At 36.1% G+C, this 14,796-nt stretch overlaps 1 protein-coding gene across 1 annotated transcript in view; it reads right to left on the bottom strand.

Annotated features, from left to right (window-relative positions):
* The window catches only part of LOC142338034 (DNA replication licensing factor mcm5-like), a 409,068-nt gene that overhangs the window by 25,440 nt on the left and 368,832 nt on the right, over nucleotides 1-14,796 (bottom strand). The window contains exons 3-11 of the mRNA XM_075387670.1: nucleotides 13,810-13,936; nucleotides 13,407-13,538; nucleotides 10,494-10,675; nucleotides 8,713-8,868; nucleotides 8,084-8,373; nucleotides 4,514-4,881; nucleotides 4,113-4,237; nucleotides 3,640-3,828; nucleotides 3,092-3,363 (exon numbers count right to left, since the gene is read on the bottom strand). Coding sequence (XP_075243785.1) covers nucleotides 3,092-3,363; nucleotides 3,640-3,828; nucleotides 4,113-4,237; nucleotides 4,514-4,881; nucleotides 8,084-8,373; nucleotides 8,713-8,868; nucleotides 10,494-10,675; nucleotides 13,407-13,538; nucleotides 13,810-13,936 — 1,841 coding nt within the window. The remainder of the gene's footprint in view (nucleotides 1-3,091; nucleotides 3,364-3,639; nucleotides 3,829-4,112; nucleotides 4,238-4,513; nucleotides 4,882-8,083; nucleotides 8,374-8,712; nucleotides 8,869-10,493; nucleotides 10,676-13,406; nucleotides 13,539-13,809; nucleotides 13,937-14,796) is intronic.

The following is a 14,796-nucleotide window of genomic DNA, read 5'->3' as shown; positions in this document are numbered from 1 at the left end:
AAAAAAACATAGCAGGACAAGTCCTGACGTACAATTCAAAGAATTTTAATTGACTAAACAGAAAAACCAGACCTAGAATGGACTAAGAGTGAATTGAGAAAACCATTTTTAAAAAATTCTGATAAATAGAAAAAAAACAGAAAATCAATGTGAAAATGCCGCATGTGAACAAAAAAACCACTAACGAAAAAAAACTAGGCCTAGAATGAGCTTTCAATGGATTGGGAAAACCATTTAGAAAAAAATCCGATCCAAAAAATCGAAAAAACAGTAAAAATCAGAGTGAAATTGCCGCATGTGAACAAAAAACCACTACCGAGAAACCGAATTTTTGTTCAAACATCATTTTCTCACTCTATTTTAAAATTAGAGCGAAAAAAATTCACGCCGCAAAACCACTCGCTTTTTCGCTCCATTTCCTGTTTCGGCGTGACCAAAATCACTACTCCAATTTGACTTCAAAAATCATGAAAATGTGTGAACAGATCTTGAAAAAAAAAGACAGCGCCCCAATACAATTCAAATTCTTTGAATTGTAAAAAACCAAGAGAAGGCCAATAATAGCCCCAGCTATCGCTTTGCGGCTATTAATAAAAAATTTGGGCCAAATGGACGAAAACGCGGCTAAAAATTTTCATCAATATGCGCCAATCTCTCAAAAACAATTTACAAAGTCATTCACTGAACGCAGCGCACGAACAAAAAACTTCGCTCACTCAGAAAAAGATAGTTCACACATATTTTTAGTCACTTTCACTATTATGTCAAAACGCCACCTGAACAAATAGTACTTCGGGTTAAAAAAATCTTAAGAAAACCAATGCTCCTTTTGGAGTCATAAAAAGACAGCGCACCAATACAATTCAAATTCTTTGAACTGTAAAAAACCAAGACACGTCCAATAACAGCCTCAGCTATCACTGTGCGGCTATTAAAAAAGACTTCTCCAATACTCCTCTTCGAGCCCTAAAAAGACAGCGCCACAATACAAATCAACCACGGGAAGGGAATACCACTCTGCTAAAATTTCAAGAGGAAAAAAGATGACTCTGCAAAAAAATGGTCAGTTGGAAATTAGATTTCAGTTACTCATTCTGATTCTTGGGAATACCACTCTGCTAAAATTTTGACGCAATAACATTATTATTGAGCGTGTCACTAATTGGATCACTAAATCACGATGATATAACAAAAATCCATTACCACAGAAATCAAGGGAATACCACTCTGCTAAAATTTCAAGAGGAAAAAAGATGACTCTGCAAAAAATTGGTCAGTTGGAAATTAGATTTCAGTTACTCATTCTGATTCCAGAAAATAGCCGCAACAGCTTCGTAGATCCGCAGTCTAAAAAAAAGTAAAAAAGACAGACCAAAAAAATTCGTCTTTTCATTGAAGGCTGTGATCTGTTAGATTTTGACTAAAAATCTGTATAAGTTAATGCTGCCTCTATTAGCTGATCTCAAATAACCTTCATTTAGAGTGACACACACCCATTTGACTTATCTCTTTGAATTAAAGTAAATAAAAGTCAATTTCAAAGTGAGGAAGTCATTTTTGAGAGTGAGGTAAGTCAAGTGTGACCAAAAACTTAATCACGCGCATGAACAAAAAAACTCGCTCCACTAAGAGCAAAAAATGACGTCACACATGCAATTCAGTTGAAATTGCATGAACGAATGAACAAAACGTGGCTGTGACGTCATATGGTCGTAACAAAAATCATGACGACGAAATAAAAAAACATAGCAGGACAAGTCCTGACGTACAATTCAAAGAATTTTCATTGACTAAACAGAAAAACCAGACCTAGAATGGACTAAGAGTGAATTGAGAAAACCATTTTTAAAAAATTCTGATAAATAGAAAAAAAAACAGAAAATCAATGTGAAAATGCCGCATGTGAACAAAAAAACCACTAACGTGAAAAAACTAGGCCTAGAATGAGCTTTGAATGGATTGGGAAAACCATTTAGAAAAAAATCCGATCCAAAAAATCGAAAAAACAGTAAAAATCAGAGTGAAATTGCCGCATGTGAACAAAAAACCACTACCGAGAAACCGAATTTTTGTTCAAACATCATTTTCTCACTCTATTTTAAAATTAGAGCGAAAAAAATTCACGCCGCAAAACCACTCGCTTTTTCGCTCCATTTCCTGTTTCGGCGTGACCAAAATCACTACTCCAATTTGACTTCAAAAATCATGAAAATAAGTGAAGAGATCTTAAAAAAAAAAGACAGCGCCCCAATACAATTCAAATTCTTTGAATTGTAAAAAACCAAGAGAAGGCCAATAATAGCCCCAGCTATCGCTTTGCGGCTATTAATAAAAAATTTGGGCCAAATGGACGAAAACGCGGCTAAAAATTTTCATCAATATGCGCCAATCTCTCAAAAACAATTTACAAAGTCATTCACTGAACGCAGCGCACGAACAAAAAACTTCGCTCACTCAGAAAAAGATAGTTCACACATATTTTTAGTCACTTTCACTATTATGTCAAAACGCCACCTGAACAAATAGTACTTCGGGTAAAAAAAATCTTAAGAAAACCAATGCTCCTTTTGGAGTCATAAAAAGACAGCGCACCAATACAATTCAAATTCTTTGAACTGTAAAAAACCAAGACACGTCCAATAACAGCCTCAGCTATCACTGTGCGGCTATTAAAAAAGACTTCTCCAATACTCCTCTTCGAGCCCTAAAAAGACAGCGCCACAATACAAATCAACCACGGGAAGGGAATACCACTCTGCTAAAATTTCAAGAGGAAAAAAGATGACTCTGCAAAAAAATGGTCAGTTGGAAATTAGATTTCAGTTACTCATTCTGATTCTTGGGAATACCACTCTGCTAAAATTTTGACGCAATAACATTATTATTGAGCGTGTCACTAATTGGATCACTAAATCACGATGATATAACAAAAATCCATTACCACAGAAATCAAGGGAATACCACTCTGCTAAAATTTCAAGAGGAAAAAAGATGACTCTGCAAAAAATTGGTCAGTTGGAAATTAGATTTCAGTTACTCATTCTGATTCTTTCAAAATTTCTGATCGTTCCCTTAAGCGAGAAAAACAGACCTGCCAAAGATCCAGACATCGCAGCTTCCAATGTTGACACTTGGAACAGCCTGAGGGCCTCATCCACGTGTTGTTCAGTGGCGAAGGGAACCAGACGCATCTTAGCCAAGGACTCAGTGATTCGAATTACCGCCTCCAGTTGTCTCACAGTGATAGGAATTGACATCCTCTTCTGAGTTTCCTGTTCATGTTGCTTTGAACCACTTCTCATAAGGACATATCTGTTGCGCAGCTTCTCAGCTCCTTCAGCTGAGATACGAGGACCACACCGTCTAAAAAAGATGGATAACTATTATCGAGGACAGACAATAATAGGGCGTTCAAAACTAGCTGATAGGGCGTTAACTCTATTTAATAGCAGGAAGACAATTTCCAGTAGCTTGAACTTCGCACCTTAATTGCCATATGCTTGACAAAATGGACTTAGATTATTCATATCAGCCCACGGGGAAACCTGGCGCATCCATAATTAAGATAAATCAAGAGCACGAGTAGCTGGCCGCAGCTTCGAAAACAAAAATTAAGGGTATGCAACAAAGACAACTTACGATCTGCAGTATGCGATGTACTTCTTGAGGAATCCGAGAGATATCTCTCCCTCTGTCTCTGGCTGTTGTTGCTGGTGGTGTTGTTGCAACGCCTGAGTAGCATTCATGTGCACACTGATGACGTGCTTGGCCAGTGTCGTGTCTTTATGGAAGTCATGCTCATCCTTCACAATATAGATCATGTCGAACCTGAATAAATATTTCGTTGATATTGTATTCCCAGTGGAGGAAATAGACACATTTCACACATTGATACACGTACTTAAACAATTTCGTACTGGAGACTAGTGGAAAAATGAGTCTTGGAATTAAAATATCTTTATTCAGATAGTTTATCCTGCGTCACTTAATGTGAAGCTGGTTTACATTTGATGCCAATTGCCAAACCCAAAGATTTCTCCACTAAAATGCTATTTATTTCAGTTCAAAAAACAGATGTCAGCCAAAAATTTCCTTGGAAAAGAAGTTCTGACCTGGACAAGATTGTTGGCATGAAGTCAATGTTGTCATCGCCCTTCGTATCATCCCATCGACCAAACACAGAGTTAGCAGCAGCCAGGACACTGCAGCGAGTATTCAGAGTAGTCGTGATTCCAGCCTAAAAAGGAGCGAACCAGTTCACACTAGATTGTTGGTAATGAGCTTTTAGTTAGCACAACATTTTTTGGAAAACACCTTTGACGCAATAACATTATTATTGAGCGTGTCACTAATTGGATCACTAAATCACGATGATATAACAAAAATCCATTACCACAGAAAACCCATACATGTCTGAGAGAAACATTCCATTGCCCAATAAAGAGCATTGTAAAGGCGCAAAGTTAAATATAATTTATGCAGCTTTTATAGATCAATGCTGAAACTTGTTTGCCTTAGCAATGGAGATAGTCTGCTGCTCCATGGCCTCGTGAATCGCCACTCTGTCATCCTCTCTCATCTTGTCAAACTCGTCAATACATACAACTCCCCCATCCGCCAACACCATTGCCCCTCCCTCCAACACAAAGTTCCTCTGAGCATCTCTGATCACAGACGCAGTCAGACCGGCTGCCGAGGAGCCCTTTCCCGAAGTGTAAACCCCCACTGGTGACACTCGTTCAACGAACTTGAGCAACTGTGATTTGGCAGTTCCCGGGTCTCCCAAGAGCAACAGATTGATGTCTCCTCTCCTGATCAGACCATCTGGGTGGCGCTTGCGACTTCCACCAAACAGCAGACATGCAATGGACTTCTTAATATCTAAACAACAATCGCAGTCGCAATTATGAGTAACTTTTCTAAGAAAAAAAATTTACGGTTGTTAGATTGCGCTCCGAATACCCGACTATAAAACATACCCGGCAGATTGCCGGAAAATCGCCGCCGTTGATTCCCATAACCAAGATTGGGATTGAAAGAAGAGAAAAAACAATGAAAAAAAGACTTTTGCACAAATAATTTTAAGTGCAAAATATTTTGATGTCGTTTTGGAGCTGAACATACTCAGGTTTCGTAGTGGGACCACACAGGGGCTAGTATCAATACCAATAAGCATTACAGATGGTAACTAAGAACAAAGTTCGAGTAACGGGCATCTAAAATTGGGCTTAATGGGTTAATCCCGGATCTATTTCTGATTTCGTTTTTTGATCCTGACTCTCTTCCTTTTGAATTGCAAACTAAGTAGATAAGCCGAAGACGAAGCTTTACTTCAAAAACATAGACGGCAGATTGCCGGAAAATAGCCGCGAATGACGCTTGTGGCCTTCCGTGAAACAACTAAAGGAGTAAGATAGACAGATCGCCCACCAGTCCTTTATTAGGCCACTAGAATTTTTGGGTTAGATCCGGACTGTCAGTTTTATTACACATACGGTCTGTCAGGAAAAAAACCATAAAAGAGCTTTTTCAAAATTGATATTCAAAATCAAAAACTCAAGACTAATACTCAAGAATTAGGGCATATAAGTTTGGCACTAATTAGATGCACACTATTGATCTTTAACTAGTGAATGTTCATAAACCTTAAAGTTCCATAAGTGAGTTCAGAAGTCATTCATTTTAGTGAGACAAGTCACGCAATTGACCTAAAAGCAGAAATGATGTCACGCACACAAATTTTAACTGCAAAGCAGTAGAAGTCACTGAAAAAGTCAATTCCAAGAAGTCAGATTGTAAGAATCATCGATTGAGACGAATCAAAAAAACATAGCAGGAAAAGTCCTGAAATACAATCCAAGTAAATGAATGAAAGACAGACCTAATGAACCTGACCAGCAGATCAATTGAACAATCCCAGCCAACAAGACAAAATCTCGAAAGTTGAGAAACTAAAAAAACCAAACAAACTAACCAAATAAACTATCATTGCTAAAACCCTTGAAGCTTTTAACTTGAAGGCCATATATGACTCATTTCAAAATACTCATTAACTCACGCAAAAACCTTGAAAGAGATGAATCTGCCACAAAAAGTAGATAAACTGGACAAATATGACAAATGCATCAAGAAACTGAGAGAAAATTTAAAGAACATTTCCAAAAATAGGGCTATAAAAAAATTCTAAACAGTTTTTTGACTCTGGAGTTCTGTTTTGTAAACCGTCTACAACATTTAAAAAAATTTGTTGGCCAGAAAAGATAGTTAAACTCAGAGAATGACAAATCGAAAAATTTTGAAAACAACCGAGAACTTTAAATTGGAAGCTTTATTTTAAAAATTCCCTACAATTGCAAAATCAAAAAAATGGAAACTATTTTATTGCCCCTAGAAACTATGTAGTAACATACTAACAAACCCTATAGGAGGTTCCCTGGCCACTGAATAAAAATTTCAAAAATTAAAAGAAAAAATTTGCAACTTTATCAAAAAATTGGTAAAAGATATTAAAATGTTGAATACCATTCCATTGCCAAAAATATTTTCAGTAAACTGTTAGCAAACCCTAGATGAAGCTTCTTGCCCCCTGGTGCTGAAAAACTTGAATAATGACAATAAATGTCAGAAAATTTAAAAAAAAAAACAAGTTTGATTTAAAAAAATTGGTTAAATTCATGAAGTTAAAATGTTTAAAACCACTTCAGTACCACTAGAAACTATGCAATAACCTATTATTAAACCCCAGAGAAGCTTTTTCGACATCAAAGTCTGAAACAACTCAAAAAATGGCAAAAATTTTCAAACAATTTGAAAAAATTAGTATAAATTACCGTGTTTATGTTTGGAGTAGCAATAGATATAGCGCTTAAAGTGGCCGTAAAAGCAATTACGTCTTGCAAAAGACCTTTATCAACTTTAATAAACCTCAATTTCAGACTGGTCTAACAAAAATCCAAAAACGAAAAAGTGCTAAAAATTTCATAAATTTAGGCTCAAAAACTCCCAAAAATGACCTTTTAACCTTTAATTACGGCCTTCCCAGTAGCTTCACCACTCTGAGTACTTGAGGGACTACTAAACGCTGGCCTCTAATGAAACTTGATGCCCGCTGAGCTTTACCTGTTTATCCCGTTTTGAAAGCTCAACGTTATGAAAACAGGTGTGAAAACATCTTACAAAAATAAAAAAAGACAGAGCACTAATACAATCCAACTCTTGGATTGTAAAAACATAGCAGGACAAGTCCTGACGTACAATTCAAAGAATTTCCATCGACTAAACAAAAAACTAGACTTAGAACGGACTATGAGTGAATTGGGAAAATCATTGCCAAAAAATCAGCTAAAAAAACAGAAAATTGAAGTTAAAATGCCTCGTATGAGCAAAAACCACTAGCGAGAAATGGAAATTTGGTTCAAACAAAAAACTAAGCCTACAAAGAACTATGAAAGGATTGAGAAAACCATTAAGAAAAAATCTGGTCCAAAATACCGAAAAAAACAGTAAAAAATCAAAGTGAAATTGCCGCATGTGAACAAAAAAATCACTAGCGAGAAAGCGAATTTTTGTTCAAAAAACACCGGTTTCTCACTTTACTTTAAAATTAGAGAAAAAAATTTCACGCCGCAAAACCACTCGCTTTTCTGCTCCACTTCCTGTTTCATGGTGACTAAAATCACCACTCCAATTTGACGTTAAAAATCATGAAAATATGTTAAGATCTTAAAAAACAGCGCCCCGATACAATTCAAATTCTTTGAATTGTAAAAAAAATTAGGAGCGCTATAATAGCCGAGTGAGAAGCTGAGGCGGCTATTAATCATCAAACAAAAAAAAAACACATGTAAAATGAGAGACTGTTCGTCATACGTGGGAATTTTTATCAATTCACTTAGGAATTCTGCATCAAGAAAATCCACGAAGTCATATTTACTCTTGAATTCAGTACTATCGTTTGAATAATATCATTAAGCTAAGCTGTAAACTATTCGAGACCTTTCAAAATCCTATAAAGATTCCTCAACTTGATTAGAGTTTTTCCAAATAATCTGTCAAACCAACAAACCAGTCTAGAACAACTAACCAATGCTTCCATAAATGGACGGCGCAATGCTCCTGGCAATGACTTCGTAACAATCTGGTCTATTGGCAAACTGTCTGAATTTCTCCTCATCCTCTGGAGTGACTGGACTGTTAGCGGCTCTGCTCTCAGTCTCCACTCGAATTCCCACAACTCGGATGTAGGGGGTGCGGATACCCGCAGCTGCCACCCTGTCATTGGCCCCTTTCTTCCCACCTTGTGCCAGTTGTCGGATAGAGTAAATACCAGTTAGTGTGACTTTGTTGCCAGGCGCCACCTTCTCACATAAATACCTGAAACATTCAAAGAAAAGGCGCATGACAAAATAACACCAATTCTAAAACGGAAGACAGCGTACTATGGTACAATTGATAAACATAAACAGACTACCGTCGGACGGACGAATTAGTCTCAAACGAAACGCGAGGGGACAGCTTTGGTAGTAGTTAGCTTAAACTTAGGGGGGCCAGTCGCACTGAGTAAAAGGGAGCAGATAATTCGGCAAGGGAGGGGGGGGGGATACCAAATTGCTCTGTAAACTATGAAGTTTTGGAAGTCGAATAAATCAAAGTGACTTGGAAGCCGAATGAACCAACAACGCTTATAGACACGTTACAAAAGCATAGACTGACCTGTCACAATAAAGCTGAGTGTGTCGAGGCAGCTCCCCATTGGGCACGTCTTCAGATGACTCCTGCAGCTTGAGGGTCTGAATGTCGACACACTTGCATTTATCTGGCATGATAAAGAAGGGGTCCAGACCACAGGGCGGCTGACCAGGTTGATCTCTGTAATCAAATTAGATGCAGAGATATTTAACAAAACTATAAATCAAAATTAAGTAGGCCTCTTCGATGCAGAAACCATCAACATATTGCGTAGTCAAAGAAGGAGGTTCTCGCACCAGTCTGACATTCTACCCAAAGTCAATATCATGAGAAACTAAGATCTAGAAATTAAAAGACATCAGAAGAAATTAGAAGTTACGGACTTGATTCAAACATTGCAAACTTTTAGTAATAATGTGAATATTCAGTACTACTTACAGTTTCCGCCTAATTTACGCCATTTTGATTATTCTCTAATCGCAGCGTAGATTTTTTTAAATTATCACCTCCATTTTCAAGTAGCACAAATATCAAAAAGATGCCGCTTCTTTTATATTTCTACAACTTGTTAGGAATACAAATGCAAGAGAAAACATTCAAAACAATACAATACTACAAAAACAAAAGATACACATGATTGCACTCCTAACTTCTTGAAACTTTATGCCAGTTTACCTTCCTGTTGTATATCAGCAATTAGTACCATTACAGGAGAAGTTCTCGACGCCAAACAATTTACTGTCACTTTCTAGCAAATATGCAATTTCTCTTGACTTTTAATACTTTTTAACCGCCTTGCTTTTAACCAACTAAATTATAGCCCAGCACTTATGACCATCACATGCAACATTGAGCTGTAATGTGCAGTAACTTTCTACAATCTCTTGGGGATTCTAATGCAAGACAAGACATTGAAACCAACATACTTACAAACAAAAATCAACAGAAGGAAATTATATTCTTTTTCAAGTATCTAATATCAATTAACATCTTTTATTCATGTCTCGGAACGAATGAATTCAACAAGACTTCCTGATATTGCAGGCCGTGAATAGGAAAAAATTTGCCGAGAATTTTAAAGCGCAAGTAAAATTTTTAAATATATTGCAAAACCAATGCAAATTTTGATGGTGATCATAGAATTTTTATATCTTCCCGATAACTCCGCTATACGCCATTGTATTAGATGGTCATCTCAAGACTTCGTTTGAAGATGTTATTTGTTCCTGATGTTCAAATTTCATTGAAATCTTTGAGGATAGCTTGCATTGAAAATTTAGTTCGAAAAAAAAAATTAAAATAACACTAGCCACCTCAGTGTTTTTCATCAAATCCCTTTTCATATTGCTTTTCAAGAGAACATATTTTTAAAAACGATTTATGGGAATTCTCGGGGGGGGGGGAGGTAATCTTAAATGTTATTGTTCAAAACCCACGTAAAATTAAATTTGAGAAACTACTATGCAGAGAAATCTAGTGGAAGAGCTTTCCGATCTTCAATTTATACGATCAACAGTTCGGTGGTTAACAGTCAGGGACCAATAAAGACAGGGTACCAGGCTAGCATTGAGTTCATGTCCTCATTGATAATTCGTCATATTTAATAATTTCAAGACTGCTATTTGTTGATACTACTTTTCTGATTTTCTTTTTGCACCGTGGCAACTTGTATTGTATATTGCTTTGACACACATTTGGTCAGTAAACTTATTGGGACCATTAAACTATACACTTTTTACAAAAAAAATCTAAAGTTGGTCTTACAAAGTTAATAAATAATTATCTGAAATATTTTTTATAATTACCCTGCAGCGCCATTGCACTTTCTAGGCAGCATGTATCCATCGAATCCTGGTTTAATGGGTATGTCCATGATGGAGTTCTTGCAAGACCTGCACTGGATGGCCACTCGTTGCGCTTTCACTCTGATTCCACTCGCAGCAACAACGATGCCCGAAATCGTCACTAGCTTCGACACGAAATCTGACTGAAACCATGAAATTTGAATAATTTCGTTTCTCTTCTAAAGCCATTTGCTTTAAAAGCTCCAAAACTTCACTGCAGCATCAGTGTGATGCTTTTGCACACAGTACTTGAGTAGGATGAGTGATCTAATCCGAAAAAAAAGATAATTCTATCATCATCTCATAGGGATTGAGGTTAACGCAATGTTCGGCTCGCATGATTCTGTGAATGACACAGAAATTTCCCACATTCTTATATGACCGCATGAAAAGCATCACATAACTGCATTTGGTATATTCGAAGACAAGCATTATAATTTCTTATTCGGCAGCTTGCAAGGAAATTATTTTTGGCGACGATAATCAACGAGTCCTGTAAAGTTTCAAAATAAGTTTGACAACAATAATATTGACTCCGCCTTTACTGTTTCTCTACTCAGTTTGCAGCTTTTAGGGCGGAATCTGAAGAATGGAACAGTTCCCAGAATTAATGTAATTGTTTTTCCCGAGAAAAATCTTTGGAACATCGAAAAGCCAAAAAAAATTTGATTGGCTGATCTTGTTCCTAAAAAGAATAAAAAAGCAGTCCTCTGGTACAATAAAATTTAAAAAATTTAGATTAAATTAAATCTGAATTGAATATGTATCACAATTGTTCTGAATCAGAAACCACTAGAAAATACAAAAACAATACGAACTTTTCGAAAGCTCAAAAAATGAAAAAAAAAAGCAGTAAAAATATAAATAAACCGACTGACATCGGATGTATTGCTCTTGAACGACTGGCGGGAGCAATTAAAATTAGAGGGGGTGTAGTTTAGAAATTTTTTATGGGCGCAAAAACCAAAACGACTCCAGAGGGGTTTGAACCACTGCGCATCAGGCTGGCAGTCTGAAATCTTAACCACTCAGCTAAAATGGCTTTGATTTCTTTTCGCTAACTATCGGTTATGTTACCTTTCGCTAAAAATCGCTTTTATTACCTTTCGCTAACAATCACTTCTTAAACTTGATTACAGAACGAGAGCAACTTAGATCACTCTGAAATGAAGAACTAAAGCGTGTCAAAGAATGTTCCAGAACAAAAGCGCAAAAACGTGCAGCAAACACTTTGCAAAAAAAGAGCAACACGTTCATAATAATTACTTTAAACTTCATTAAACTTCATGCGAGAGCAATTAATCACCTGTAAAAATAGTATATGATTAACATTTCAATTTCTACCAGAAACCCATCGAAAATTTGAAAAGACCTGGAGGATTAGAGATTGGACTTGACGCATCAAAGCTTTAAAACTCTCCTCTTTCAAAAAAGTAATCATTTTCTCCAACTGAAGTGCTTCTTTGAAAATGAGGAACAGCTTACGAAATCATCATAAAACCGGAATAACTTAACATACCCGGCAGATTGCAGGAAAATAGCCACCGTTGATTCCCATAACCAAGATTGGAATTGAAAGAGAAAAAACTAATGAAAAATTTTTTGTACACAAACAATTTTAAAGCGCGAATTATTTTGATGTCATTTTGGAGCTGAACATACTCTTGTTTCGTAGTGAGACGACACAGGGGGTAGTGTCAATAACAATAAGCATTAGAGATAGTAACTAAGAACAAAGTTCGAGTAACAGGCATTTGAAATCGGGCTTTATGGGTTCATCGCGTTTCTATTTCTGATTTCGTTTTTTGATACTGAGTCTGTTCGTTTTGAATTGCTTTGCTGAGCAACTGCTGTCTAAAAACACTTTTAGCAGAATCAGAGAAGAGTGAGACCAGCATAAAGATTTCAAAGTAATGAACAAGCCGTGAACACTAAGGTAAAGAAAATAGGAGCGCTATGATAGCCAGCTGAGAAGCTGAGGCAGCTATTAATAACCTTGATGATAGAAAATTTTCTGCATGAAGAGATTATTTGAAAACTTCGACAAAAACTTAACTTTTGTCCGAAAAATTTCATTCGATGTTCCTAATGGGTAACAGAGATACTCATTGATGGGCAGTTATCAAAATAATTAGTTACCACTGCTTTCTAGGGCTAAAATGTCACAAAAGAGATTTTCATCACCTGATTGTTTTTGGTTTCCTCCTGCCAGGCTTTAGTTTTTGCTTTTCTCAAAAAAATATGTATAAATTGTAAAATTATTAAAATAAAATTGTATAAAAAATAAATTGTGTGAAAATTGTATTAATAATTTATTTAATGTATTGTTAATAAATATTGAATTAAAAATAGAAATATAATAACCCTAAGGTGTTAAAAAGAGCAAAAGGGTGATGATAACCTGCAAATTCGCCATAAATTGTCAAAATGCCAGAAAATTTTTTTTTCTGGCCTGATAAGTTATTGCTTTAGAAAATTTTTTCGGAAAGATTTTGAAATTTCTTTAAGTAGTTAATTTCTAGGCACAAAGAGCTTTAAAATGACGCCAGTTATGTTGGTCTTCGATGCCCTAAAAACGTCGAAAATGGTCCGAAAAAGGTGAGGCTATCATATTGTTCACATTTTCCCCCAAAAATGTGGGTACAATAAATGTTTCTATTAAATGATATTAATGGTCCACTATGAAGAAGATATCTCAGATTTAGACCATTTTTTAAGTATCAACGAAGAAGTTTTCTATTATACAACGTTGATACTTATGTTTTTGGGCTGATTTAGCAAAAACCTATCATCAAATTTCTGTATATTATATTCAAATTGAAGTAAACTTTTCAGAAATTTCTTCAAATACAAATAACTGCGTGTATGAACTACCTTTAGACTCCGAAGAGGAATGCACTCCTCATTGGTGGGAGTGAGCATGACCTGGATGTCCTGAATTTCCTCCTCTCCCTCTGGTCTCGGTCGCGTGATCTCGTCTGCAACTTCACGAGCAGCCTCTTCAAACTAAACAATCAACCAAACATATAACACATTAGCTAGTCAAATAATTCCCATAACGTACATTAAAAGCATCCAAGTTTGTGATACAAACACTTAATTCGTCAGTTCTACTTTCCTATTGAGTGCAGTGAACCTTAGTACATAATATCCTATTTAAGCATCAAAAGTAAGGGAGGAAAACAACATTTATACAATGCAGGAACCTTTGTAAGATTTGTATAACCCCTTACAAACGGAACAGTAAATTAGCTTTTTGTCACAGAAGTATACTAACAATAGGTATAAATTCGGCTGGCTGGTTCTTGAGTCTATCGTGTAACTCAGCGTCCATCAAATTGAAGTCCTCAAGGTTTACCTCCAGCAAATATTTCTTCAAGTTATAGTTTCGCTTTAGTGCATCCCTGAAAAGACAAAGATATCACTGACCAAAAACCTTAAATTAACAACATAAAGAGGCAGTTGCTGAAAGTCTGCTTCGGCGAATAATTCGAGCTGTATTTGAAGAGATATTTGAAGAAAATTCTTAGAAATTATCACGAGCCTAAGTAATTCATAGTTCGATGAATTTCATGTTAAATTTACTAACAGCAATCATGAGTTCAAGACTTACTAACAGCAATCAAAATGAGTTCAAGACTCTCAAGTAGTTCTGGGTAATGATAACCTAAAAAACCAACAGTTCAGTTCCTTCTTGTGACTATGGTGGGGTCGGAACAACAATAACGTCTATTTTTAGAACGAGCCGTCAGTTAAGTATGACAGCAAACTTCACAATATCGCTTTTGATCTTTCAAATTTAATTCTACAGTGCATTAATCGCAAGGTGTCACAATTACTATCGAATGGCTCAATTCTTAGCTGCTTTTTCCATTTTTAAGAACTTTTAGCTTTGATTGTGCGCATAACCGTAACTTCCAACAAAATGCATTTCATCAATTTCAACCTTGGGCCTGGAATAAAGCATAAAAGTGTAAAATCGAAGTAATTTTGAGATACTACACAATTATCTCCAGAGTACTATTATAAACGACATAGTTGGCTGATTGACAGAAGATAGATCCGATAGCTTCGTAGACCTGTAGTATCAAAATAACCATGGAAAATGAGACCTAAAATGGAATTTGTTGCGATGTCTTCATTTGATTTGGACATAAGTACTGAGAGATTTGGACATAAGTACTGATAATAAATTTCAATGAGAGTGAGATAATTTCTTTTTGACTTTGACTCCTCCTATTAAAGTGAGCAAAACTTAGATGAA

This window comes from Convolutriloba macropyga, chromosome 1 (genome assembly GCF_964194025.1).
Source record: "Convolutriloba macropyga chromosome 1, txConMacr16.3, whole genome shotgun sequence".
Lineage (NCBI taxonomy): Eukaryota > Metazoa > Xenacoelomorpha > Acoela > Convolutidae > Convolutriloba > Convolutriloba macropyga.
This window is presented reverse-complemented; position numbering and strand designations above follow the sequence as displayed.